General features: G+C 50.9%; 1 protein-coding gene across 3 annotated transcripts; it reads left to right on the top strand.

Moving 5' to 3' along the window:
- Window positions 1–455: 455 nt before the first annotated feature.
- Window positions 456–27,907, top strand: LOC144942034 (cytochrome P450 1A1-like). 3 transcript variants are annotated; one of them, XM_078868652.1, is made up of 7 exons: window positions 456–1,291; window positions 18,603–19,472; window positions 20,400–20,523; window positions 21,893–21,982; window positions 23,046–23,169; window positions 25,886–25,972; window positions 27,194–27,907. In XM_078868652.1, the coding sequence occupies exons 2-7, from the start codon at window positions 18,627–18,629 to the stop codon at window positions 27,480–27,482; spliced, it is 1,560 nt and encodes a 519-aa protein (XP_078724778.1). In that variant the 5' UTR covers window positions 456–1,291; window positions 18,603–18,626; the 3' UTR covers window positions 27,483–27,907. The 3 variants fall into 3 exon arrangements, with proteins under 3 accessions (XP_078724778.1, XP_078724779.1, XP_078724780.1); XM_078868653.1 differs by lacking the exon at window positions 456–1,291 and adding an exon at window positions 18,261–18,280; XM_078868654.1 differs by lacking the exon at window positions 456–1,291 and adding an exon at window positions 18,334–18,363.
- The last annotated feature ends 29 nt before the right edge of the window (window positions 27,908–27,936 follow it).

The following is a 27,936-nucleotide window of genomic DNA, read 5'->3' as shown; positions in this document are numbered from 1 at the left end:
TATTGATCACTCTGGGTTTGCGAGTAGCGGTTCTTTGATGTCGTCTGATGGCCGAGTGGCCCCCTTTAAAGGAGCTTCTGAGCTCAATGGGGTTGTATTTACCCTTCTGATTCTGGATTTCTCAAAGCCAGGAGGTGCAGGTGTTTGTATCTCGAATGCGGTGTCTTAACGCCTGGACGCCCACGCCGTTCCAACAGCGCTCGCCAAAAGCAGCGTTCCTCCGGATCTGCCCGTGCGATCCTTGGGACGGTGACCGGAGCAGCAGCAGCAGCAAGCAGCAGTAGCAAGCAGCAGCAGCATCAGCAGCAGCAAGCAGCAGCAGCATCAGCAAGCAGCAGCAGCAAGCAGCAGTAAGCAGCAGCAGCATCAGCAAGCAGCAGCAGCAAGCAGCAGTAAGCAGCAGCAGCAAGCAGCAGCAGCAAGCAGCAGCAAGGGCCCTTTAGCGGTGGCGAACGTCTTCGTCCAGCGTTGGGTCGCCGCGCGTAAGGCACGCCAGTCGAAGCAGTGATGTTGCGATCGCAGTTGTGGAAACGACACCAGTGGCCCTGTTGAGTGGGGATGGGACGAAGGAGGGTTACGGGGGTGGCGGGAGGAGGAGAGGCGTGTCCCGCAACTGTTATAGATGCAGAGTCGCGGTGGCAGCGGTAGAATCAACAGCGGCGGCCGTAGAAGCACCGGTGGGTGGCTCTTCAACCTGCGCGCGAGAGAGAGAGACACAGAGACAGGGAGACAGAGAGAGACACAGAGAGACAGAGAGAGAGACAAAGAGAGAGACAGAGAGAGATACCCGTCGGAGGCCGTCGGACTGCGAGACGGGCTGCGTGCAGAACGAGAGAGAGCGAGAGAGTGAGCGAGAGGTGGGGGTGTACATAAAGCAAAGTTATTATTTAAAAAAAAATTACGAAATGATGAACGAAGCAAAGTGCCAACTACACCGAGAATCTTCTTGTTTCTACTGATCGTAAAAAAAAGAGACAGAGAGAGAGAGACACAGAGAGACAGAGAGAGAGACAGAGAGAGACACAGAGAGACAGAGAGAGACACAGAGATAGAGACAGAGAGACAGAGAGAGAGACAGATAGATAGAGACAGAGAGATAGAGACACAGAGAGACACAGAGAGACAGAGAGAGACACAGAGAGAGAGACAGAGAGCGGCGGGGGATTTCTCGGTCCATGCGGCAGGCGGAGTAGGGGGAGCTGCCTCGCCTCGTGAACGTTCGTGCCTGAACGCGGCATCCCATCGCCCACCACCCCCCCCCCAACACTCCAACCCCGCTCGCTCGCTCGCTGTGAGTAACTTTGACCCTGCCACACACGCAAAACAAGACAACGATTCCCCGTATAGCCTTCACAGACCGTTGGGGCGAGTGCTGTGAGTTAGCGAGCACTTATGATGACCTGCACGGTACACGAGGGGGTGGGTGGCCGGCACCACTCCCTAGTGGCGATGCATACACACCGCGCCAGGTATGTCATTTGAGGCTGAGTCGACCTAGGGGAGGCCCCAGGACCGTCTCAGATTATTATCGGGAAAATGTCAAAACTGGGTGGTTTTTAACTTTTGCCGACAAAATTGGATCCCAAATGTCAAAACTGGGTGGTCTTGGAAAGCGACAGGCAAAACAGGGTGGTGCTTTTTGATATGACAAAACTGGGTGATGTTCAATGTGGACAAATGTCAAAACTGGGTGAAGAAGGTGTACGATTTAATGTATCATTTTGTACACGTTTAGGTCCTTGCGTTATTCATCCATATGTCGCCACAGATTTAGAGCGTTCCAAATGATGTTTGTCGTGGCTCATGTTCCATACCTTGCACCACAAACTTCCCGTTTGCATACTGGCACAGTGTGCCAGCTCGCTACTACAGTAACACTTACTTGCCATGTGTATACTGGCACAGTGTGCCAGCTTGCAACTACAGTAACACTTTCAGCTCGCGAACATACACGAACTTGCCATTTGTATACTGGTACAGTGTGCCAGCTTGCATGCTACACCTACTACAGTAGAACAACGGTAGATAGTGTTTGCGTCGAGAAGTATGGTGCTGCACACTTAGAACAAAACATGTTTGTTACATATATATAACTACTTCGACGGGCAAGAGCGCTTGTTGTGGCCCTTGGCGCGACAGAAGGAGCACCGCGTGAGGCCCAATGGGCCACCTTCGCCACGGTTGCGAATCCGACGCTTCTTCGGGCGGCCAGCCTTCTTCTGGCGAGGAGGTGGCATCATGGTGTTGTCGCGTTGCAGCTCCTCGGCAATGGGCAGCTCGATACCGGCAACCGAGGTCCATGTCGTGTTGATGGCAGAGACTTGGTAACACACCGCACATGCGTCGTAGAGCTCGGGCATCCGCCCAAACGCCATGAGGGCACGAATGTAGTGCCGACACGGCAAGCCCATCTGCTTCATGTACCCGCACGTGCACGACCGAGAGCTGAGATCGACTCGGCTCTTGGCAGAGGCGTAGGCGTCTGGATCCTTGACGTATGCACGCGTCGAGGTACTCTCGTAGACCTTGTACCTCGGGGCCAACGCCTGCTGAGCGTCGATGAGTCCTTGAGCGTACGGCGTAATGACACGCCCTTGAGCGGCCCACTTCTCGGCGTCGCTGCGGTGGGCAAAGGCCGTCGTCATCATGTCTTCCATGTGGTGCATGAGGAAGTGGAAGGGGTCCATCTCGCGAGCCGGCAGGGCCTCGCTGTTCGTGGACTCCACAAAGTTCGTCGTGCGCCAGCCGTACAATGGCGTCGTGTGCAGGTGCGGGTAGAGCGCCCACGTGTGGGGGTCGATCTTGTTGTAGTACGTGGCCGCCGCAGGCAGAGCTACGCCCAAGCAGCCCAAGGAGCTGCGGAACGCGGCCTCGGAGGCGCACCCTTGGGCATCGTAGATGATGCCTTGGAGGTCGGGCGTGAACGCGGAGCCGATGTTGTCCACGCCGTTGCAGATCAAATGCCGCGTGCAGTGGATGAGCATGAGGTCCTTCCAGTCGGAGGCTAGGATGCCCGTGCCACGATCGCAGAAGACCGGCGTGCCGTCGAGCTCGATGTCGTTGGTCGTGCAGCAGTTGAGAAACCAGTCGTAGGCCGCTGCTGTCTCAGACGGCACCAGCGCCACGGCGAGAAGGACGTTGCGGTTGTTGCCGTCGCGCCCAACGAGGACGAGCATGGTTCCATTGTAGGCGCGCGCCTTCATGTGCGACCCGTCGATGCCGACGACGCGTTGAAGACTTGGCTGCAACGAGCGTGCGATCGGGTTGCAGATGAACGCACCCCAGAAGATGCCCGCGTCTTCTCGCACACTGCAGGTCGTCGCGTTGAGCTTGCCGAACGTCTCCACCAGCGAGTTGATGAACTCGAAGCCTGCATGGGCCGCACTCTCGTTCGCTGCGATGCACGTGTCCTTGGCGCGGTACATCATCCGGGTCGGGACAATGACGCGAGCAACGTCGGCGACCTGGGCAATGACAGTCGGTGCGGAGGTACGGGGGTTGGCGCGAAAGGCCGAACGGGCTGTCGTGTTCGCCTCCACTTGGCGCTGCGTGATCTTGGTAGTGCCCGTGCAGCCGTGGTGATCCGTGCACAGCGCCGAGACGCGGAAGCCGCGTCGTTCCCCCGTGAGCTTCGTCAGCTTCACCTTGAAGGAACAAGGTGTTGAACTAGAGCAGACGATGGCAACGTGCCGTCCGCCGCTTCGCTTGAGGTCAAGGACCGCGCGCTTGCCTTGTTGCAAAGCAAAGTCTTGGATGCCGTGGATGGCCTCGCGGCGCGTGGTAAAAGTCTTCTTGGGGTGGAGGGTTGCCATTCGAATGTGAGCAAGGTGGCAGTGCGCCCGCCTGGTCGCAAGCCCGCCCCGAGCTCACTTCCGAGTCCGAGCCGTAGCTTGAAATGTTGGTCGTTGGGGTGCTGGCACACTGTGCCAGCGTACAAATATCAAGTGTGTGTAGTTATATGGTGCTGGCACACTGTGCCAGCATACTAATACCACGTGTTTAGATGAATGGGGTGCTGGCACAGTGTGCCAGTATACAAATACCAAGTGTTTGGATGAATGGGGTGCTGGCACACTGTGCTAGTATACAATTATCAAGTGTATTTGACAAATGTCAAAACTGGGTGCACCCTGAGTGTCCAAAACTCAAGTTTTTGGCCACCCAGGGTGCACCCAGTTTTGACATTTGGGATCCAGTTTTGTCGGCAAAAGTTAAAAACCACCCAGTTTTGACATTTTCCCGATTATTATCGTCACTGGGTGTTGGCCGTGAGCGGGGAGATTCGAACTCCCCACATCACACAACACAACACAACGCGGTTACGACGATGTACCTACGTTGAACTTCTTTCGCACCGTACGTAGCCAAGCGCGTGTTGATCAATGCCAGCCTCACGCAGTGCGGGGACGACCCCTCACGCCCTGCCATCGTCACACCAAGCGCAGCGCACCGCCCGCTTGCGCCAATCCATTGCTGAATTGAGGGCCTATTCATCTTGACCATACTTCACCACGCTGGTTCATAGCCGGTTGGTGAATGCGGTGAGCATAGAAGTACAGCGCCACATTTGACCTTGCTGCTGCTGCACTCTGCGTTGTGACACGCAGAGCAGCAGCGAGCCTATAGCACCTGGCGGGGGTAATAACAACAACAAAATAAACACTCAACGCATTCGTCAATGACGCCGCGTGCTTGCGTGCGGCCTTGAAACGGGAAAAAAGTAAACTGTAGGAGACGTTTCGGGCAGTGTCCCTTTGCAACACACAGAGAGGCCGGAGCGGTCGTTGTGCAGTCCTACGGGGTGCATCACAGAGAATCGTGCCGTGGATGCCTACCGTGTCAACACAGACGGTTTATCCCGCATTCTTGTGCAGGGAAATCGAGTTTTCAGGTCCGTTTGGCAAACAGCAAAAAAAAACGTACATTTTTTGTGTGTCTCCCTTGTGATGGGACTGTGTAGGATGAACGTTGAGATGTATAAGGGCACGAGGGGTGACCATTGAGGTCTGAGTTGTTCTCTAATAAGGTAGGGGGCACTGATAAGGGGTTGACTGCCATGTGGAAGTGTTGTTCATCCAGCAGTGTAAGTGGCTTCACCGCGGTCGATCGGCTGGGCGCGTGTGGTGGGGTAAAGTGTGGGCACTCCCACCTCCAACAAGATGCCTCGCCAGCGTGGAAGAGTAGGCCAAATACCCCCCACCCCCCCACCCCCAGATTTACCTCTCGTGGAGGTCCTTGCGTCGGCAGTGGCATTAGCAAGGAATTGCAGGGCTTCGCCTTATTTACCTCTTGACGGTGGAACTGGCGACGTATTGATGCACAGTCCAGCAGAGTGTGATCGCCGGTATATCTCTCTTCTAGTATGAGGAAGACGCTCTGGGGAGCCGTGCACTTTTAAATCATCCAGATTGAAAACGCATTTCTTTATAAACGCTTTGTTTGTGTTTAGTTTGATCTTCCCCCCGCACCTCCGATATAGCACGATTGGCAAAGTACGGTGCGAAAGAAGTTCAACATATGGTATCTCGGCCTCGCCGTGCGCTGCGTTGCACCGCTAGTCGAGTAGATAACCATGTGTTCAATAAACCCTCGGAGCCAGGATGACCGTCCAACTCCGATCGTCATTTATTGATTGTAACAGGTAAAACTGGTGAGAAAACACAGATACAGCATCTGTTATAATTCGGAAACACCCACACAATGAACACCACAGCATCAGAACATTGTCTCAGATAACAATAGATCCTGGAAGGACCAGGCCCCCACATTACCCCTGAACAACTAGACAAAGGCACAAGCTGGTGCGTTGCATACAGGCACATAGTGTATTCATCCCACTGCACCCCAAATGTACAGCTTAACCCTAAACTGTGGATGAGATACTTCGTCATCACTCTCAGGATCGCAACATAGGCACAAGTCTGACTCGACCTACTAAATCACAAGTAACATCCACAATAAGGAAAGTCACAGGCTTCGTTACTAACTAGGCCTCGTATTTACTACAACAACTTAACGGCACCATAAAGGCATTTACATTGCTATAACGGTTATTCCAACATTACAACAGCATTTCCAATATTATAGGAATATAAACAACTTACAGATAATGCTTCTTAAGCTCCCACAATGGACAAGTGCGGCTGTGGTCTCACTGAGATGCGATGCGTGCCGCCATCTTGACTTATCTGTGTAATGGCTGACGCCCGCGTGGTACAGTGGAAATCTAACATCGTCACTTCCTGGTCATGTGACCAACATTAGCATAAAAAAACAGGAACTTCCTGTGAACGTACGCTCCCCATCTGCCGTGAGGCAAGACACTCCCCGTCTGGTATCTAGGAGATACCACCATTTATTTCCTATCTCATAAACAAGTGTATAACAACTTCAACGGGTCGACTTATTTGTCCATATCTTTGCGAGAGAGAAGTAGTACTATCTCGACTATGGGCCTGATGAAAGTTCTTGCGACTCCTTGCTTCGCAATCATAACCTCGACCTTTCGAACTTTTCCATCGGCACTTGGAATCGACTTGAGGATGCGGCCCATTGGCCACTCATTCCGTTTGGCTTGGTTGTCCTTCAGTAGGACGAGGTCGCCTTCTTGGATGTCTGGTCTATTAGACTGCCACTTGTTGCGCACTTGGAGTGTCGTAAGGTACTCGTTTTTCCAGCGACGCCAGAACGTGTTCGCGAAGCTCTGCACTTGTCTCCATTGACGTCTGTAGAGGTCTGCAGTGCTGGCCTCCTCGGTAGGTGCTGTGAGCACATCTGTCTTCTGGGTAAGAAGCGTAGCAGGAGTCAAGATGAATGGTGACTCCGGGTCGGTTGAGACGGGGATCAGGGGTTTTGAGTTAATTATGGCTGAGACCTCGGCCATGAGAGTGGTCAAGACCTCGTGAGAGCCATGGGGACCCGACATCACATAGCATGGAGTCGAGAATGCTTCGAGCAATCCCGATCATGCGTTCCCAGGCTCCACCCATGTGCGAAGAGTGGGGAGGATTGAAGATCCATGTGCAGCCTTGGTCACCAAGGTATTTCCTGAGAGAATAATCTTCGACATTCTCCGTATTGATCTCAAGCTCTTTACATGCTCCTATGAAATTGGTTCCACAATCAGAAAGGAGTTGCTTGGATGGCCCTCTGATGGCGAAGAACCTCCGGAGTGCATTTATAAAGCTCGAAGAGTCCATGGACTCGATGACTTCGATGTGCACTGCTCGTGTACTCATACAGGTGAACAGCACTGCCCAACGTTTGCTGTTCGCGAGCCCTCCTCTGGTGCGGCGGGAGATGACTGTCCACGGTCCGAACACGTCAATCCCTACAGAGGTGAAGGGAGGTTCCACACTGAGTCGATCGGCTGGGAGGTCTGCCATTTTCTGTTCTTCCTGTTTTCCACGTAGCTTGCGACACCGGATACACTTGTGGATTGTGCTGGCGATGCACCTCTTTGCTCCAACGATCCACAGCCCTGCAGATCGGATTGCTCCTTCTGTGAAGTGCCGACCTTGGTGCTTGACCTTCTCGTGGTAGTGGCGCACGAGTAAGATTGCGATGTGGCTCTGGCTTGGGATTATGAGGGGGTTTCGTTCATTCTCATCTAATTTTGCATTCCCTAGCCGACCACCGATCCTGAGCAAGTCGTCTTTGTCCATCCCGGGGTTTAGCTTCCTGAGGGTGCTGACCCTAGGAAGGTCTTCTCCCTTGTTGATGGCCTTGATCTCACTTGCATAAGCTGCCTGTTGCACACAGCGGAAGATTGATTTCCTTGCTCTGGAAAGCTCGTCTTCAGTGCGTGGCACTGTGCAGTAATGCCATCCATTGCAGCTACCAGTGGTGCCTCTCATCGGGCGATAGAAGCAGTCTGCGATATGCGTTAAATGTGCTATCGCTCGCACGAGCGTCGTCCATTTCGAGAAATGTTCAAAATTGTGTGGACTCAGTGGACTTCTCGGTCGCACATTTGTTACGAAAGTTGTCACTAGAGGACGAATCTCCTTGTCGGACTCGGGCTCTAAGAGTCCAAAGGTCTCCTTGGTAGTACATGGGCCAACGTCACGTCGTAACCGGAACGCTGGACCCGTCAGCCAGATGGTTTGATTCAGCAGAGATGCAGGGACGGACCTAGTTGCGAGATCTGCTGGATTCTGGTCAGTTGGAACGTAATTCCATTGCTCCGGCTGCGTCGATCTCCTGATGCGCTCCACCCGGTTGCTGATGTAGGTGTAGAACCTTCTGGTTTGGTTGTTTATGTAGCCTAGTACGACCTTACTGTCCGTGTAGAACTTGACCGCGTCCAGTTTGACGTCAAATTCGTCTAAGATCAGTTCCGCCACCTCTGTAGCAAGAATGGCTCCACACAGCTCGAGCCTTGAGATGGTATGTTCCGGTTGTGGGGCCTTGCCGTGGAACTCCTTCCAGAATTCCCACTCGGACGATAGCTCCGAGTCGAGGAACGGAGAGGCCACGGTCACAGCGACCACCGCCACGACCACCAGCAGAGCGACGAGCAGCGGCTTCACCTTAGTCTTCTTCCCGTCAGTCAGGACTGGCTTGGAGAAACGTGGAGGAACAAACTCCAACGAAGACGGTGGATGCACAAGCGAAGTCATGGGGTTTCTTCGTAAGTCTGCACGGTACAGCCTTGACTTCTCTCGCCGAGTTCCTCTTTCAGCGTGAAGTGGTTGGGGCATGGTTTGAAGAGCGACGTGCGTCCATTCGTGAGCACACTCGTTCTGAATGTGCTAATGTGGTCTGGTTTGTGTATTCCCTTCAGACAAACGTCACCTACGATGACCCATCCTAGGTCGAGTCTCTGGGCATAGGGAGCGTCGTGAGGTCTATTGCGTTGGTTACGAACCTTGTGGACTCTCAGCATGTCCCTGCCGAGCAGAAGTAAAATCTGTGCCGCGTGATCCAATGGCGGGATGAACTCTGCTATGGGTTTCAGGTGTGGGTGGTGACGTGCAACTTCGGGCGTGGGAATCTCACTCCTGTCGTCCGGTATCTCGTTGCACTCTGTCACCGTAGGAAGGGCTAGCTTCATGGTGCTATCTATGGTTTCCACCATGAGGCCGCTCGCTCTTCTTCCCGCTGTCTCCATCAGTCCTGAGCATGTTCTGAGCGTGTATGGAAAGGAATTCCCACCTACACTTAGCTGATCAAAGAACTCTGACCTTGCCAAAGACCTGTTGCTCTGGTCGTCCATTATGGCGTACATACTTACTGCCCTTTCAGGATGTCCTTTGGGATAGACTCGGACGAGGCAAATCTTTGAGCAAGATCTTCCTTTGAAGCCTTCTCCACAGACTTCTGTGCATTTGGTTGTGATTGACGAAGTGAGTGTGGCGGTCTCGCCTTGCTCCCCGCCGTGCTCTGCTTCGGGATCGGAAGCCTTAGTGCTACTGGGTTTCGAGTAAAATGTGTGCAGAGCAGTTGCGTGTTTGTCGCTGCCACATTCCTCGCACTTGATATCTGCCTTGCAATTCCTTGCAAGGTGGTTAGTAGAAGCACAGCATTTGAAGCACACTCCAAATTCTTTCAGCATGTTCTTCCGTTCTTCCAATGGCTTCCTCCTGAACTTACGGCATTTCTGGAGGGAGTGAGGTTTATCATGCAATGGGCATTGCTTCTCTGGATCCTCTATCTTTTTCTTTGTGGTGGTTGCCTGGACGGAGTTTGCGAATGTCGCAGGAGAGACCTCAGTCTTGTGTACGGAAATTGGCACTCTCGCTGTTCCTCGTTTCGCCGTTGTCCTTTCCATTTTTGGGAGATCTGGACTGGAAATCCCCGTGGTGCCAAACATGAAACTCGGGTCATTTCTAGTCTTAGCCAGGTTGCGGATAAACTTTGAGAAAAAAGAGAATGGGGGGAATGCAACCTGATGCTCTGACTTGTATCTTGAACCCGCTGTTCTCCATTTTTCCTGCACGTCAAATGGCAATTTCTCTACGATGGGGTTCACGCCATGGTAGGTATTCAAGAAAATGAGACCTGGTAAGTAGGGATCAGCCTGGGCTGATTCAAGCTCCATCAAAAGATCTCCAAGCTCCCGTAACCTTTTATTGTCTCGACCAGAGATTTTTGGAAAGTTCTGCAACTTCTTGAAGAGAGCCTTTTCAATGGTTTCTGGGCTACCATAGCACTCCTCGAGCCTCTCCCACACCGCATGCAGGCTTGAGGCAGGGTCGTCAATGTTTGCTGACCGGATCCTCTTTGCGTACTCTGCAGATTAATTTCCTAACCATTTCACCAACAGGTCGAGTTCTTCACTTGCAGAGATGTCTGCATTTCGGATTGCATTCCTGAAGGTAGATCTCCAGGCTCGATAGTTCTCAGAGTGGTCATCAAACTTAACGAGTCCTGTGTTGATTAGTTCGCGGTGAGCCAGGTACCTAGCAAAGTCTCCTAGTCCTGCTGATCCAGGGTGTGTCCATACTGGCGCTTGTGAGGCGGCATTATTGGCTGTATTGCCTAGCATGCCGTCATTTGCGATGGCGTTGGACTGTGGGCCCAAAGGGTTTCGATCACGTTGGTTGGATCCCCTTATGTGACTGTCTGGAATGTGGGTCTGACTTGGTGCATCCACGTCTGACCCCACGTGCGCGACGCTGAGTTGGCGACTAACTGCCAGAGCGGGATATGCATTTCCACCATTCCTGTAGACAGCATTCATGTTCATTCGGTGTGGAGATGGCGAAGCCTGAACGTCCACCATTTGTTCAGTATGGTTTGATGCATTGATGCATTGTTCAGACCAGTCCAAAATATTTTTTCTGGTGAGTTGATCACGGTCCTTGACAGGTATCTGCGTGCCAAACTCACTCCAATTCTCTTCCTTATCCAGGTTCGCTGCTGCTTCGAGCACCTCTGCCTGGGCCCTTGCAGCAGCTGCTTCCCTTTTGAGTTGTAGGGTGCTTAACTTAGCATCCAGCTCAATGTTCTTCCGTGTGGCAGTAGCCACTATTATACGCTCTTGCTCTTCAAGCTCTGCTTTCTTCCGTGCGGCAGTGGCCACTAATGTACTCTCTTGCTCTTCAAGCTCTGCTTTCTTCCGTGCGGCAGTAGCTGCTAATGTACTCTCTTCTTCTTGTATGCGAGCCTTTTCAATTAGCATGGCTTCCTCTTCAGCAATGTAGGCAATACGGGCGTTTGCTGCTTCTGCTGCTGCGCGTGCCTGAGCTGCTGCCATACTAGTAGATGGTGTCTTTGAGTGTGCTGAGGCTTTAGATCTTGTGGTGGACCTGGATGAGACGGAGTGCTGAGATCCTGTCTCTCTTAAGCCATCCACACGGTCCATTGCATCTTGTATCACTGCCTGCACATTATCATCGAGCAGTTCGAGGAAGTGCTCTTGCGTGCGCACTCCCTCAATGCCCTCATCTGTTTTCATCTTCGTCAGGAGGGATATGTATTTATTTGCCAGGAGCTTGTAGCTTGAGCTGCTCACCTTCACTCGCTGGATGGCCCGCTGAATTGAGACCACTGTGTCTGAGGCGTTTGAAGCTTCAGATAAATCTGCTTCGACCCGGTCCCATGCCCGTTGTATCCTGGCATCCAGGTTCTGTTTCTCAGCCTCATAGCTTTCCAAGGCCCGTTGCGTCAACCTGACCTCCTTCTGGGGCCTTGAACTCCCTTGGTCCTCTTGAGGCAGGATGGGAGATCCTGGATTGCTTGGTTCACCTTCTTCAGCATCTCTCCCTGCTGAACTGTGGCTTTCCATGCTGCGATGTTTGCAGCACGATTTTAATGTAGACTCGTTGCAGAGCTCCTTGCTTGTTGCAGGCTGACTGCAGGGCTGGCTGCAGAGCTGGCTGCAGAGTTGACTGCAGGGCTGGCTGCAGAGCTGGCTGCAGGGCTGGCTGCAGAGCTGGCTGCAGGGCTGGCTGCAGAGCTGGCTGCAGAGCTGACTGCAGAGCTGGCTGCAGAGCTGGTTGCAGGGCTGGCTGCAGAGCTGGCTGCAGGGCTGGCTGCAGAGCTGACTGCAGGGCTGGCTGCAGAGCTGGCTGCAGAGCTGGCTGCAGGGCTGGCTGCAGAGCTGGCTGCAGGACTTTTTGGGAGCTTTAAGAAGAGTATCTTTTTACTTGGCTGCAGAGAGCTGGCTGCAGCACTGGTTGGGAGCTTCAGGAAGAATATCTTTTTACTATCTCGGCCTCGCCGTGCGCTGCGTTGCACCGCTAGTCGAGTAGATAACCATGTGTTCAATAAACCCTCGGAGCCAGGATGACCGTCCAACTCCGATCGTCATTTATTGATTGTAACAGGTAAAACTGGTGAGAAAACACAGATACAGCATCTGTTATAATTCGGAAACACCGATACAATGAACACCACAGCATCAGAACATTGTCTCAGATAACAATAGATCCTGGAAGGACCAGGCCCCCACATTACCCCTGAACAACTAGACAAAGGCACAAGCTGGTGCGTTGCATACAGGCACATAGTGTATTCATCCCACTGCACCCCAAATGTACAGCATTACACTTAAAACTAAACTGTGGATGAGATACTTCGTCATCACTCTCAGGATTGCAACATAGGCACAAGTCTGACTCGACCTACTAAATCACAAGTAACATCCACAATAAGGAAAGTCACAGGCTTCGTTACTAACTAGGCCTCGTATTTACTACAACAACTTAACGGCACCATAAAGGCATTTACATTGCTATAACGGTCATTCCAACATTACAACAGCATTTCCAATATTATAGGAATATAAACAACTTACAGATAATGCGTCTTAAGCTCCCACAATGGACAAGTGCGGCTGTGGTCTCACTGAGATGCGATGCGTGCCGCCATCTTGACTTATCTGTGTAATGGCTGACGCCCGCGTGGTACAGTGGAAATCTAACATCGTCACTTCCTGGTCACGTGACCAACATTAGCATAAAAAAACAGGAACTTCCTGTGAACGTACGCTCCCCATCTGCCGTGAGGCAAGACATATGGGTACATATGTAGTGACATAAGAAGGGAGGGGCTGCTGGGGGCTCTGGGTTCCCGGGCGGGTCCAGACGCTTAAGCCTCTGGGCGCCAGGCGCTGGGTTCCCAGGGGGTCCAGATGCTTAAGCCTCTGGGCGCCAGGCGTTGGGTTCCCAGGCGCTTAAGCCTTTTGGCGCCGCCAACGGGGGGGGGGGGGGGGCTGTGTGTGCTCTGTGGGATGTCTGGTGGCGCACACGGCCCCACCCCTCGTTGGACTAGGCATAAAAAGGGGAGCTCCCTAGACGATCGGGGCCAGTTGTAACTCAAGACCCAAGACCCACGACCAGCCATCTGAAGACCCTGGGATGTTGTGAGAGCGAGTGGTGGGACTCTGGAACTCCCGACTCTACGACCTTGTGAGGGCGAGTTCCAGAGTGTAGCCAGAGTAGAGTATCTAGGCTGTGTACCTAGGCTGTGTACCTAGGCTGTAACAGAGTATCAGGACTGTTGGAGTGTTGTGTTGTAATAAAGAAGTTACCTCTACAAGTGTCTCCGGAACCCGTTACACATACATACTTACTGCATATGTTCTCTCCCCTTCAATCGCCAAGCTTCACGTCGCCACAACTGAAGTTGGACGCGGGCAATATAGCGAAGAGGTGTGTTTGTGGCACAGAGGTGCAGGAGTTGATTGTTGTTCGCAACACCACGTCGTGGTTGATGAGGGCATTTGTCAACAAGGGAACTTTCCTACGTGTAAATATTCGCCTTGATATATCACGCGAAGGCAAGTGTTGTTATCAATTGAGACTCAAGATATTTCGGGGCATTGTTGTGACACGTGCTGGAGAGAGAGATGGAGCTGATGCGGTACGAGAGGACGTGGAGCTGAGTGGACTTGCCGAAGACCGGTGCCATCGGTGTTAGAATCGGCCTCTATGGAGGAGGCTCGTGAAGGACGCTACTGGGCAGTTGGAGGCAGTCGCCCTCCAACAACAACGGAGGGTGGAGGAGCGACGCTTACAACAACGAGCGGAGCGCCGGGTGGATGAAAGGCAGCAAGTTGGCACAGTAGAGGGTACAGCTGGTGCATCTACCAGTCGTCTCAGTCGGCCAACCCATGGCACCTAGGTCTGTCCCGAGACCTCCTGTGAGCGAGACTTCGACACTTCACATGGCCTCAAAGTGCACCTAGCCGGGCACAGGCACCGTGGTGATGTCACCGTCACTTAGCAGCGAATGGCGAGTATTGGTATTGGAGTGCCAAACTGATTGCCAAACAGTTTGTAACAAATTGGCATGTTTTGTTTATGTGACAACCCTTACTAATTGTCCGTGGCAGGTTTAACGACATGTTTATATTCACGCGGTCAAACCCCCAAAAGAACCTCATGGATAATAGTGTTTGCGAAAGCAACCGTGCTAATCGGATAGATGTTGTAAAGTTCCCGATGACGAGAAGATGGGTCACATCTGTGAAGGATGTCGTTCCTGACTTACAGTATCCTGGAGTCTACAAATTGAGTTGCATTTGTGGTGATTGCTACATTGGAGAAACGAAACGTCATGTTTCTGATCGTGTCCGCGAGCACAAGTCAGATCTGAAACACGGTAGAACTGATTCTTCAGCCGTTGCCGATCATTGCTACAACTCGGTGGGCTCTCATGAAATTGTCTTTTCCGAGACCAAGGTTCTCTGCAAACTTCCTGGCTACCATCAAAGGTTTGTACACGAAGCCATCTATATATATAAAATCGCAAGTCTGTCTGTCTGTCTGTGTGTGTGTCTGTGTGTCGCCGGACCATACGCAGTTTCATTGGACGGCGGTTGCCCCTGGCAACGGGTAGCGACGCATTCGCTGCCGGGTGGACGCCATTTTTAATTTCCATTAAAAATATGCGCACGCATTTGTCGTATAAACTCGATATACCCAGCGTTGCCCGGGGGGAAAATACATTTAAAATCTTATGAAAACTTTCAAACATTACATACCAATGAAAAAACAACTGTGTAATTACTTTTAAACCCGATGCGCCAAGAATCGATTCTCTGAATCGCGCAAAGGAATCGAAGGTTGTAGATTCCTTTACATTCGGACGATTCCCGTTTACTATAAGTTGCTTAAAGTCGATATAAACTGCTACGAAACGGGAAATATCCGGCGTTGACCGGGGCAAAAATGTAATTAAAAACTCCTGAAAAAAGAAAAAAAACAATGAAAATGAAACTCTATCATTCCAAATGTAAACCCCCAACATGCCAGGAATCGATTCTTTGAATCGCACAAAGGACTAATCGAAGGTTGTAAATTACTTTAGGATTGCGCTTCCTGTTTAATATAAGTTGCTTATAGAGTTGATATAAACTGCTACGAATGGGAAATATCCGGCGTTGACTGGGGCAAAAATATAATGGTGAGGGCGGTTGTGAGTGGCGATTGTGAGTGGTGATTAGTGAGTGGTGAGGGTGAGTGGTGAGGGTGAGTGTTGAGGGTGAGTGGTGAGTGGTGATTGGTGAGGGTGTGATTGGTGAGGATGAGTGGTGAGGGAGAGTGGTGAGGGTGAATGGTGAGGGTGAGTGGTGAGGGTGAGTGTTGAGGGTGAGTGGTGAGTGGTCATTGGTGAGCGTGTCATTGGTGAGGATGAGTGGTGAGGGAGAGTGGTGAGGGAGAGTGGTGAGGGTGAATGGTGAGGGTGAGTGGTGAGGGTGAGTGTTGAGGGTGAGTGATGAGTGGTGATTGGTGAGGGTGTGATAGGTGAGGATGAGTGGTGAGGGAGAGTGGTGAGGGTGAATGGTGAGGGTGAGTGGTGAGTGGTGAGGGTGAGTGTTGAGGGTGAGTGGTGAGTGGTCATTGGTGAGGGTGAGTGATGAGGGTGAGTGGTGAGTGGTCATTGGTGAGGGTCAATGGTGAGGGTGAGTGGTGAGTGGTGAGTGTTGAGGGTGAGTGGTGAGGGTGTGATTGGTGAAGATGAGTGGTGAGGGAGAGTGGTGAGGGAGAGTGGTGAGGGTGAATGGTGAGGGTGAGTGGTGAGGGTGAATAGTGAGGGTGAGTGGTGAGTGGTGATTGGTGAGGGTGTGATTGGTGAAGATGAGTGGTGAGGGAGATTGGTGAGGGAGAGTGGTGAGGGTGAATGGTGAGTGGTGAGTGGTGAGGGTGAGTGTTGAGGGTGAGTGGTGAGTGGTGATTGGTGAGGGTGTGATTGGTGAAGATGAGTGGTGAGGGAGATTGGTGAGGGAGAGTGGTGAGGGTGAATGGTGAGGGTGAGTGGTGAGTGGTGAGGGTGAGTGTTGAGGGTGAGTGGTGATTGGTGAGGGTGTGATTGGTGAGGATGAGTGGTGAGGGAGAGTGGTGAGGGTGAATGGTGAGGGTGAGTGGTGAGGGTGAGTGTTGAGGGTGAGTGGTGATTGGTGAGGGTGTGATTGGTGAGGATGAGTGGTGAGGGAGAGTGGTGAGGGTGAATGGTGAGGGTGAGTGGTGAGGGTGTGTATATATGTAAGGTTATTAAGAAATATATTTTTCACCCGGGCAACGCCGGGTTTTACTGCTATTTGTATATATACAAAAGGGAAATTTGTGAATGTGTGTCTGTTGAAAATGTTTAGCGTACTTCCCGACATGCAAAAAACGTGAAATTTGCCATGTGGGTACTTTCCAGAATGTACACCATGCAAAACTTATAAAAACATTACTTTTGTATTCTTTTGGAGGGGGGGGGGGGCGCAATAATGCATATATTTTGCACGGCAAGTGAGCTGTGACGTCACATCTGTCATGTGACCCGCGCGTGCCGAAGCGTAACGCAGTGTGCCTGCTCATCACGCATCCCCCCCTCCCAACCCTCCGTGAGCAAAGTGCCATACAAATGTTTTGCAGGTCTAAGACGTTCTTCGCGCAGCATTGCTTTATTATTCCTGTCGTTTACTGCCGTACGCACCGTTAAAGATGTGTGTCTGTAGCAAGCGCGTGTATGTGTACCTATGGACGGGGGCCGCGTGTGTGGGGCGAGCGGTAGTGTAGTGGTTAGTGCGCTGCGCTATGAACTCGGCGACCCGAGTTCGGATTCCCACTTACTACCACCACCTGTGACGATCATTTGAACCGCTCCTGGGCCTCCCCTAGGTCGACTCAGCCTCAAACGAGTAACCGTGGTGTGAACATCGCCACTGGGGAGACAAAGACGGCCGGGCGTCGAGAATCCAAGTCCCGGGCGAAGCCGGGTAGTAAAGCTAGTAGAAATATACAAACACAGACATAATTTCAACCGTGATGATGGTTACAAACTGAGTAATCATTGGAAAGATGTGATTAACCATGCAAAAAATATTTAACTACACTTATTTGACCAATCTTATTTATTATTTGACAGACAACTATTACAGGTGTACCATGTTTACCATGTTCACCATGTTTAGTTGTCACAAACCATAACAAAGGCTCACACTTTTTAGCCTCACCCTACCATATGAATAAAAAGTGTGCTGTACTTGGCCCTTCCCCCCTCTCCAACCATTATATAAACGGAGTGGTAGCTCCTGCAATCTCTCATTTACTTGATACAGCTGTCGTGGCTGTGACGGTTCCACCTGAAGACGGAAGCTTGTGTTGCCTCCGAAACGTCGTGATTTTTATTTTATTTTACTTTTATTAATTTTAATGTTTTTCCCTACGTGACCTTACCGAAAAAACCTAAGAATATGAATCCTTGCAGTCACGAAAGCTTCAAATCTACGTTTTAGGCAGTCTTTATTCGCACCGGTACAGCAGCGCACAAGAAGACTACGTGAAATTTCGATTTAAAGTTTTCGTGACTGCAGGGATTCATCTTCTTGTTTTTTTCGGTAAAGTCACGTAGAAGGGAAATAATAAAATATACGCTGCCAAGCCTGGTGGTGCCCATTCAGACGCTGTCTTTCTGACAAACCTGTTCTTCACCTGAGGACGGCTGCTTGCGTTGTGGCCGAAACGTCGTGAGAATTATTTTATTATGTTTTCTTTTTATTATTTTATTAGTTCCCTTCTACGTGACTTTACCGAAAGAACCAAGAAGAAGACTACGTTAACGATGCGAAATGCAACGACAAAGCTACGAGAAACGGCCACCGTTGATATCGCTGGATTCTGGCACGATCTTCGATGTGCAGCAACGCCTCCCATCCAGCCACAATCGCCTCCTTTTACGCTCTTCTTGCAGCAGCTCCCAGGCAGCAGCAGCAGGAGCAGCAGCGGCGCGTAAACCTCACGCACAACGACGCTTATTCAGGCAAATTTTCACGGTAGAGTGTACGAAGGAAATACTCCTCGGGGACTCTGACACTGCTAAAGCATCGACGGCAGCGGAGGTAATGCTGGGATCGCCCAATGTTGCTCGTCAAAGAAAGATCTCCGTTGTGTGCCGTGCTGCCACTCGTGAGGTTGTGTGGCTGTAAGGCAAATCCATTGTGGATTTTTTTTTACTTCTGAGCACAACACTGTTTTTTTTTATTTAACCATTTAAATTTACGCGATATATTTTTCCATACCGTAGAAAAATGCAATTTCCACCACAGAGCTGTAACCAAGTGATAAGTATAAGGTTTAATAATATTTTTTACTAAATAGTTTGCCTTGATGTTTTGACGTCTTTTTTGGGGGGGGTTGGGGGATCTGTGTTGACTCACGCAGGCATCCAATCTCAGAAAAAACAACATGAAGGCCTCGTTTCTGCCCAAGTCTGCCGAGTCGTCGCTCATTGCCGGGCTGCTGCTCGTGGCCTCGGCGCTCTGCCTCCTGCTCGTCTACGTGTCCGTGAGGAGGTGGGGCTCCAACCGACCGTCGCCGAAAGGGAAACCCATCCCTGGTCCTACCCCGTGGCCCATCGTCGGCAACATGCCGCAGGTCGGCCTCAACCCGCACGTGACGCTCACGCGGATGAGGGATCGCTACGGCGACGTCTTCCTCATCCGCCTGGGCTCCGTCCCCGTGGTGGTGATCTCCGGCCTGGACACCACGAAGCGGGCGCTGGTCAAGCACGGCGACGCGTTCGCGGGGCGGCCGGCGTTCTACACGCTGGGGCTCATCGGCGGAGGCAACACGCTCTCCTTCTCCCCCCGGTACGACGACGGCTGGAAGGCGCGCAAGAAGTTGGCGCGCAACGCGCTGCGCAAATTCTGCGCGGCGCCCGCGGGGGTTCCGCCGTTCCCGTGCCTCCTGGAGCGTCACGTGTGCGAGGAGGCGGCCGAGCTGGTGCAGGTGTGCCGCGGCGGGGACCCGGCCGGCTTCGACCCCGTGCCCTCCGTCACGTGCGCCGTCGCGAACGTGATGTGCGCGCTCGTGTTCGGCAAGCGCTACCGGCACGGGGACCCCACCTTCTTGCGCGTCGTGGAGTTCAACAGGGACATCTCGCAGCTGACGGGCGCGGGGAGCCTGCTCGACTTCTTCCCCGTCCTGCGCTACCTCCCCAACCCGTCCTTGAAGGCGTTTAAAGCCATCACCGGCAGGCTGCAGGCTTTCATGGAGGGAAACATCAAGGAGCATTACGGCACCTACCAGAAGGTTTGATGATGGAGAGACACTCTGACGTTGATGAACGTTGTCAAGTGCAACATCCTCGTTGCTTAGCCCGAGTTTCACGCCCCCCCCCCCCCCCCCACTGAAGTCCATATTTTCTCCACACAGACACTATAACAGGTCTCAGCATGGTTTGGATAACTGTCAAGAGCAATTGGATGTCAAGGATTATCACCCGAATTGTATTGCTGATCATGACTGTTAATATTAGGTTCCATTGCTGTATTTTGCCCCCAATATGAGGGACGTGTTAAGCTGAACATTTGGCTAAATAAGTAATATTTAAAAATACTTTTTAAAAACACGCTTTAATGAAATGTACCGTATTCGTAATGGCAGAACTCCACGACTCCAGGAAGTGGCCCTGAAGCTTGCCATAACGTAAGGGCCCGTGGTGATTTACAGCCAACATTAGTTGAGCGTGGACAATTAGACCCAAGCCGAAACATAACATATAAAAAGGATTGTTTAAAAAGATATATATTTTATTTGTAATGATAGAATATAGTATTGTCATCAGTATGACATAAGTATACCAAGTTTGCAGTCGATACCACATTGGGAAGCGGGTATAAATTTAGTTACAAGATTTGAGGATACAATAAACAGAGTGAGTTAAATAAAAGCGTGTAATAATAAAACAAACGCTGAGGCTCGTTGGCTGTGCCCACAAATTCCCTGGCTCCACTTTCACGGCCGTTTCCGCATACTGCGTCGGATGGGAGTCAATCATTGCGACGCCGATCGCGATCCGATACGCTGGGGGAGGGAGTCACCGAGCGTACGAATGCGGCGTTGACCCAACGTGGACGACCGCGTAACAACGCGGAAACTATAAATTCGACAGCCGCTCGACTGCTGACGAGAAATTGGCCGGTCTGTGTGCGCACGCGTTTCTTCCCCGTGTCGCAGGATCACGTGCGGGACATCACGGACTCGTTCATCAGCCTGTGTGCGGAGCGCAACGATGACAAGATCATGGCTGGGTTAAGTGACGAGCAGGTGGTCGCCACGGTCATGGATATTTTTGCCGCAGGTGACCACGCGTGCGATTGGGAAACGCCGCGCGTGCGAGTTGTACACCGCCAACCAGGCAAAGGTTCATCTTCTTGGTTATTTTGGTAAAGTCACGTAGAAGGGAAGTAATAAAATAATAAAAATAAAACATAATAAAATAATTATCTTATTTTATTATGTTTTATTTTTATTATTTTATTACTTCTACGTGACTTTACCGAAACGTCGTGAGAATTATTTTATTGTTTTATTTTTATTATTTTATTACTTCCCTTCTACGTGACTTTACCGAAAGAACCAAGAAGATGAATCCCTGCAGTCACGAAAGCTTTAAATCGAAATCAGGCAAAGGTTATCATCTATCGTTCGCCGCGTTGCACAAACAACGACCGGGCGCGTACTCTCACGGCCCGGCTCGCCGATCGATGGAGAATAGTGGCAGGGGAGAATAGTGGCAGGGGAGAAAGCCATTCGATGAGCAAGTCACAGAGGCAGGTGAAATGCTGCTTCAGCATCACCCTCTCCGAACAACATTGAAGTGAGTCGGTGCACAACACGTCCGCTGTTGTTAATATTTCCTTTCGAGGTCTGGGAGTGTCACTGTTGACGAATGTGTTGAGTTCTCTGAGCACTCTGCTCCAGTTTACGGCACACCTTACACCTCGCCGTGTGTGTGTATATCTTACCTTGATTTGAAGCTTTCGTGACTGCAGGAATCCATACTCTTTGGTTCTTTCAGTAAAGTCACGTAGGTAGAAAAAATATAATAGATGACGACGTTTCGATTGCAGTTTGCCGACGTCAGCAGTCTTCCTGCTGTGTTTGTTTCACACCTGATGACGGTTGCTTGTGTTGCGATCGAAACGTCGTGATCTATTATATTTTTTCTACCTACGTGACTTTACCGAAAGAACCAAAGAGTATATCTTACCTGTCAACCCACACGGTTTACCTGTATTTGTGTACAGGAAAACTGAGAATTTCAGGTCCATACGGCGTACGGCCATCTCAAAATGGGCAATTTTTTTTTGTCTATTTGTTTGTGTTTCTTCCTTGCGATGGGACTTTGTAGGATGAACGTTGAGATGTATAAGGGGCAGGGGGTGACCAATAAGGTCTGCATTGGTTGTAATAAGGTAGTCACTGAAAAGGGGTTGACAGGTATGACATATATACTGTAAAATCTGTGAAGGTCTTTCCTGAAAGAAACAATTTACTCAATTGGGGTCGGCTCTCTTGGGTGCAGATTTCCATCCGTCGTTTATTGAGGCCGCTCCGTTTGGCTGACAGAGCCAATAAGGCAGGCACTGATAAGTGGTTGACAGGTATGGTATATCTTTGTGGACGCAACGGTAATGCCCAATGTGCGTCCCCTGTGTGCCGCACAGGTTTTGACACGATCATTGCTGGCATCATGTGGTCCCTCATTTACCTGTGCATCTACCCCGACATTCAGAAGAAGCTACAGAAGGAGATCGGTGAGAGGCCCTTTGATCGCTCGTCTCATCATCTCACGTGGTCGAGGAGTGGAGGACAAATGATTGTATGAGGACAGCGTCTTCCAAGGAACATCCTCGGACATTGAATGCAACTGTGTGTCCCATTTTCTTCAAACAAAATGTGTTCCGCGCTGTGTTCATGAGATAAATTGAAGCGCTCGTGTGATAAATCAAAGGGTTCGTGTGGAAGATCGAAGGGTTAGTGTGGAAGATCGAAGGGCTCGTGCGGTAGATTGAAGGGCGTGTCTCTGGGCGACTATTTTCCAGTCGCTTATTCTTGCCAAATGAAGCACACAACAGCAGCCGCGGTGAGAGAAAGGAGCTTGTGTGTGTGTGTATGTTGAACTTCTTTCGCACCGTATGTAGCCAAGCGTGCTAATTGGAGGTTCGGTGGGAGTTCGCATCCCGCTGTACGTCGGTGCGGTTCCCTGTCTGGCGCTCGGCAACTTGGCAGCAGGAAACCCAACTTCGAAATAAACCATTTTGGTCACGTTGCTTACTGCGCCGCTCGTCGTAAATAAAACTTCACTCTGTGATTATCTTGACTGCGGGGATCTCCTTGAAGTTGCTCGATGTGGCATCAAGCGAAACGTCGCGTATCCAATCGCTGCTTAATTTGGTTCTGAGGGTTGTCCTTCAGCTCACACCAGTGGGCGAGCTCAAACGACATTAATCGGCGCTTCGTTAAACGCTTGTACCGCACACCGCGTGACGATCTCAGTTGCTTCGCTATGCCGCGTGCTTGAGGGTCTTGCGCCTGAAATTAGTCTCGATTGTTTCGAGGTCTATCCCAAAAAAAATTATTTTAAAAAGCGTGGATCAGTTCAATTCCCGTTTTACACTTCGCATGATTGACAGCGACGACATTCATCCATTGCTGCTGCAGAAGCCGTATTTGCATTAGTGACCAGGCGTGGGATTTATTTATTCGAACGTGAATGTTCCTTGCTGTTGCTCTTCTGCCCCCCCCACCACCCCATGCGCTCCGAGCGAACGTCAGCACAACAGTCGCGCCGTGTGTGCGTGCGCGTTTCCCCGTCAGATGAGAAGATCGGCGGGAACCGAGCACCGGTCTCGGGCGACCGCAGCAGCTTGCGTCAGCTGGAGGCCTTCATCACGGAAATGTTCCGCCACTCCTCCTACTTGCCGTTCACCATACCGCACAGGTGCCGGCGTGAGCGCGCGAGTCGCTACAGGGGGGCGCGGCGGGCGACGCTTGTGCACCCTTCTGTGTGCATGTTCTGTGAGTGAGTGGTGAGTGAGTGACTGAGTGTGAGTGAGTGCGTGGCGTTTGCTCCAACAGTCTGTTAAGGCTCCACGGGTGGTCTTTGGAGTTTGGGGAGCGGTGGCGCAGCGGTTAGCGCTCTGCGCTGTGAACCCGGAAACCCGAGTTTGATTCTCGCTCGCGGCCAACATCAGTGACGGTTATTCCAACCGGTCCTGGAGTTCTCCTACGTTGGCTCAGCCTCAAATGAGTCCCCTGGAGCGTTGCGTAAACACCGCCACTGAGGAGACAAAGGCGTGGTGGTGGCCACCCAGCCCCTCGTGTGCCATGTCGGCCTTCATAGGTGCTCGCTAACAGCACTTGCCAAAAACGTCTATTAAAGCTGTAGTGACATCGCAGGATGTTAATGTGCAGTGCCGGCCTTAGAGAGGCACGGTGTGCGGTGGAACGACATCGCAGATACCACCGTAGTTTGGGTGTAGTACCGGCCCGAGAGGGGCCCGGTGAGCGCTGATTAATAGCTCGAGATGGCACCACGCTTTGCGTGCAGTGCCAACCCTACAAGACAGGGTGTGGGTGCCGGCCAAGGGATGAGGTTACTCAAGGCCATGGCACTCTGGTTGACCCGGGAGGACACGTGACCAGTCTACAAAGGGGCCCCAAGTGGGGGCTAGGAGTGGTCACGTGGTTGGGACCCAGATCCTTCCCGAGAATTCTGGAAGGTGGGCGTGGCCAAGGGCGGAGCCGGCCACGCCGCAGAGGAGATAAGCCGGGTCCCCAGAGGGACCAGGGTAGTTGTTCATCCTGGAAGAAACCCTTCGTCTACGTTCTCCGTTCAACGAGTCTCCAACACGTGGACCTGGACCCAAGCTGTTGGTCCCGGTCCGTAGTAGCAGTTACGTTGTAACTAGTGTAGTTAGCGTGGTGGTCACCACCCGGTTAACTACACCAGTTACGTTGTAACTAGTGTAGTTAGCCTGGTGGTCACCACCCGGTTAACTACACCAGTTACTTTGTAACTAGTGTAGTTAGCCTGGTGGTCACCACCCGGTTAACTACACCAGTTATGTTGTAACTAGTGTAGTTAGCCTGGTGGTCACCACCCGGTTAACTACACCAGTTACGTTGTAATTAATATAGTTTGCCTGGTCGTCACCATCATAGGTTGTTATTCTGTTAAGGGGAAAGTTACCCCGTGTGTTGGAGTTAAATAAATCTGTTGCCTCCAAGTCTATGTCTGCGACTCAGTTGAACTCACTACAAAGCTATAAAGGGGTTTATATCTTATGTGGAGTGTGTATGTTCTCCCCCTGTTCTGCATGGGTTTCTTCCGGGTTCTCCTGTTAAGTTCCCTAGCGAGACACGCGCACTTATAATGTGACTGTTATTCGCCAAACGTCCCAATGATAAAAACATACCTGCAAGTCACTGATGTAGGATCACACAGCAGCAGCCTCACTCTGTACTGTGATAACCTGGCAGGACCCTCCTGAAAAAGAGTCTTGAGACTCAGTGAGGCTTTCCTGGGTAAACTAGCGTGATAATGTATAAGAGTAAAAATGCAACCTATGAAATTTTAATAACAATGCCCTTTTACCGTCACGGCCTTGCAAACATGAACTTTAGCTCAATCATTACGTGCTAAAACTTCTTCTGAAACTTTGAACATACGCAGTGTGATGAGAACATCCAGAACCTAACCTGGATGTTCCCATCACGAGCAGTGCCGGCCCGAGCCTCTTGGGGGCCCTAAGCAGAATTTGATTTGGGGGCCCCCCTCCCACCACGCAGACTCATCTGTGCTAGAAGATTATTGACACAAATGTCACACTATAATGTTATAGCGAATATTATAAACGAATACAGTGAGGTTATGTATTAATAAAAAATAAAAACAACACTTAAAATACTTCACTCTTTTATTAAAACTTCTGAATACAAACGGTCACAAAAAACATATTAAATAAATTATTTGCAAATGTGCATTAAATGTGCAATCTTTTAAATAAAACCAAAATAGACAAACATTAATCTAATCAAAAATAGAATGTTACAAAAAAAAAGATACTTAAATAATGAAAGCAAACATAAGAACAGCAAGGGTTCAACAATGTCAACTGTACAACAATGACCTCAAAATCGTTCCTTCCTAGCTTTTCTGGAGGCAAAGTCACTAATGACATCATTGTATGGTATTGCTTGGCCAACTTTGTTATTAATACTAATGACTGCAAGTCCACTTAGTCTTTCCTGGGCCATTGATGATCTCAAATATGTTTTTATCAATTTGAGCTTGGAAAAGCTCCTCTCTGCTGAGGCAACTGACACAGGCAGAGTGCAGGCTATCCTGAGAGCTACCCAAAGATTTGGGTAAAGCTCACACATCTCATTTTGTGAGAGGTATGTGAGAAGCTCAAAGGCAGTCATCATAGTTTGGGGAAGTTCAGGAAGACAGAATTTTCTTGTCTTGAATCATTTATTCATTCATTCATTAATTCATTTATATCACTTGTTTAAGTTATTTAATTGTAAAAAAAAAAAAAACGATTCGGGGGCCCCCTGGTGGCCAGGGGGCCCCAAGCAGCCGCTTAGTTCGCTTATGCCTCGGGCCGGCCCTGATCACGAGGATCGCATTTGTGCTTTTCGCCTTTTTGCAGCACGACGCAGGACGTGGTGCTGGACGGCTTCTTCATTCCGCGGGACACGTGCGTGTTCATCAACCAGTACCAGATCAACCACGACCCGTACGTACGCCTGCATTGACGCGACGGCACAGGGCAGCGCGCCAATGCACACTGGGGTGCCGTGTCGCATGCGTAGACTTTTTATTTTACCAGGTGAGGCCCACTGAGATATGTAGCTCTTTTGCAGAAGCGACCTGGCCACAAATGATAACTCAACGAAGTGGCTTGTCACGTGGACATTTATGGCAGTAGCCAAATACTCTAAGCGCACCTCGATTCAAAATTTGGAGGGAAAAAAACCGGAGGACCCGGACAAAAATTGCACGTGACCACAGGGAAAGAGAGACACGCAAACTCCAAATACACAGCAGCAGGCGTCAGGGCCGGGATCGAACCCACGACCTCCTGCTTACCAGGCGAGGAAGACACCGGTGGGGCGACCCTCCACCGTATCTCGCCGTGTACGCCGCGTAGCGAGCGTATGCCCAGCGGTGCGTGCGCGTGTGCACGCACGCGTAGGCTGTGGCAGCCACGGCCAGGGGCGCGTCTCCCTGCTTCCGCGACGGCTCTGCGTTTGTCTCCGCCACCCTCTCACCAAAAATTAACTCTCTCCCGTAACTCTCTCTCCCCGTAACTTGCTCCTTATTCACTACACCCCCCCCCCCCCTTCATCCGCTCGCTACTCCTTTGCCAACCTGTGAGGTTTTGTTCAACCCCTCATCCACCTACCGAGTCTTCCGATGTCCCTGTCCCAGTCGCCCGACTTCCCATCGGAATCTCCACACCACTGGGGCGGTGACATGGCCCAGCGGTAGCGCGTTCGCTGCTCGTTGCAGAGGTCCAGGGTCGTAATCGGGCAGGTGGCCCTGGTTAGTACTGCGGGTTTATTAGCGGTAAGATATAATGCCATCTGCTTCACAGTGGACTTTTAAAGATTCCTGACGTCGTCCGAAAAGAATAGGCCATTGTGTGCTGGCATAATGGCCCAAATTTGCATATTTTTTATTACCCGCATAATACTAATTACGCACACACAACCCCGAGTGGCAGACCCACGCCCACTTGCAGACCAGATGCAGTCACCTTGTTCCACACCGGGGACAGCTGCCACTAGGGGTGCCTTTTGAAAGTGTTGAGATGAGTTGTGCGTCGCTTATGTCATCTTAAGTGCTCCGAGATGCTCCGGTGTGAAGCGCGCTCTATCAAAAACAAACAATTATTGATTGTTACCGTCGCTGGAGTAGAATCGTGTGCTTGTACTAACACTGTTGTCTTGCGCAGGGCTATTTGGACAAATCCCGAGAGCTTCGATCCGAGCCGTTTCTTGTCGAGCGAAAGCGGCGAAGTGAACAAGGAGCTGACGGAGAAAGTGCAGATCTTCGGTCTTGGCAAGCGCCGGTGTCTCGGAGATACGGTGGCTCAGCAGGAGCTCTTCATCTTCCTCTCGACGCTGCTACAGAACCTCTCCATTACATCTCCACCGGGGCTGCCGGCGCCGGACCCCACCCCGATCTACTCCCTTGTGCTGAAGCCCGCTCGCTACAAAGTGTGCATCACCCCGAGGGTCTGAGCCACCTCTCCGGAGTTTCCCGTCGGAAACGGCGAGCAGAACAGGCTGTGAATGCACATTTTTCTATATAAAAGAAACATATAATTTCCTTCCTCATTGTTAAGATCATTTCCATTCATGACCAAGAAATTTTGAAGCTATGTTAATCCGGGACCTGACTGCAGAACCGCTTACACAGTTATAGGTAATCGTGCAAGCTAAGACTTGTCATCACTTCGGTTTAATAAAGGAGTTAAGACAATAAGCCACGTAAAGTTAGGAGAGAACTGGGGGTGGTCAGGATCATTCACATGTCGATTGTGAAAGTGAAATAAATTTTACTGAAAATAATACAGCATAATTAATTACATGAACAATTTCATGTTAATAACATTAATGAATATAATATACATTCAAAATATATACCTACCTCAGCAACAGACTGGTTAAAGTGCACGGAGTGATTATGTCATGG

Source organism: Lampetra fluviatilis, chromosome 26, assembly GCF_964198595.1.
Source record: "Lampetra fluviatilis chromosome 26, kcLamFluv1.1, whole genome shotgun sequence".
In the NCBI taxonomy this organism is placed as follows: domain Eukaryota; kingdom Metazoa; phylum Chordata; class Hyperoartia; order Petromyzontiformes; family Petromyzontidae; genus Lampetra; species Lampetra fluviatilis.
The sequence above is the reverse complement of the archived record's forward strand: the minus strand, read 5'-3'. Positions and strand labels throughout refer to the sequence as shown.

Coding starts and splice junctions, on each gene's coding strand:
- LOC144942034 (XM_078868652.1), top strand. CDS start 18,627: ATGAAGGCCTCGTTTCTGCCCAAGTCTGCCGAGTCGTCGCTCATTGCC. Junction 21,983..23,045: donor GAAGCTACAGAAGGAGATCG/GTGAGAGGCCCT, acceptor TTTCCCCGTCAG/ATGAGAAGATCGGCGGGAAC. Junction 23,170..25,885: donor CCGTTCACCATACCGCACAG/GTGCCGGCGTGA, acceptor GCCTTTTTGCAG/CACGACGCAGGACGTGGTGC.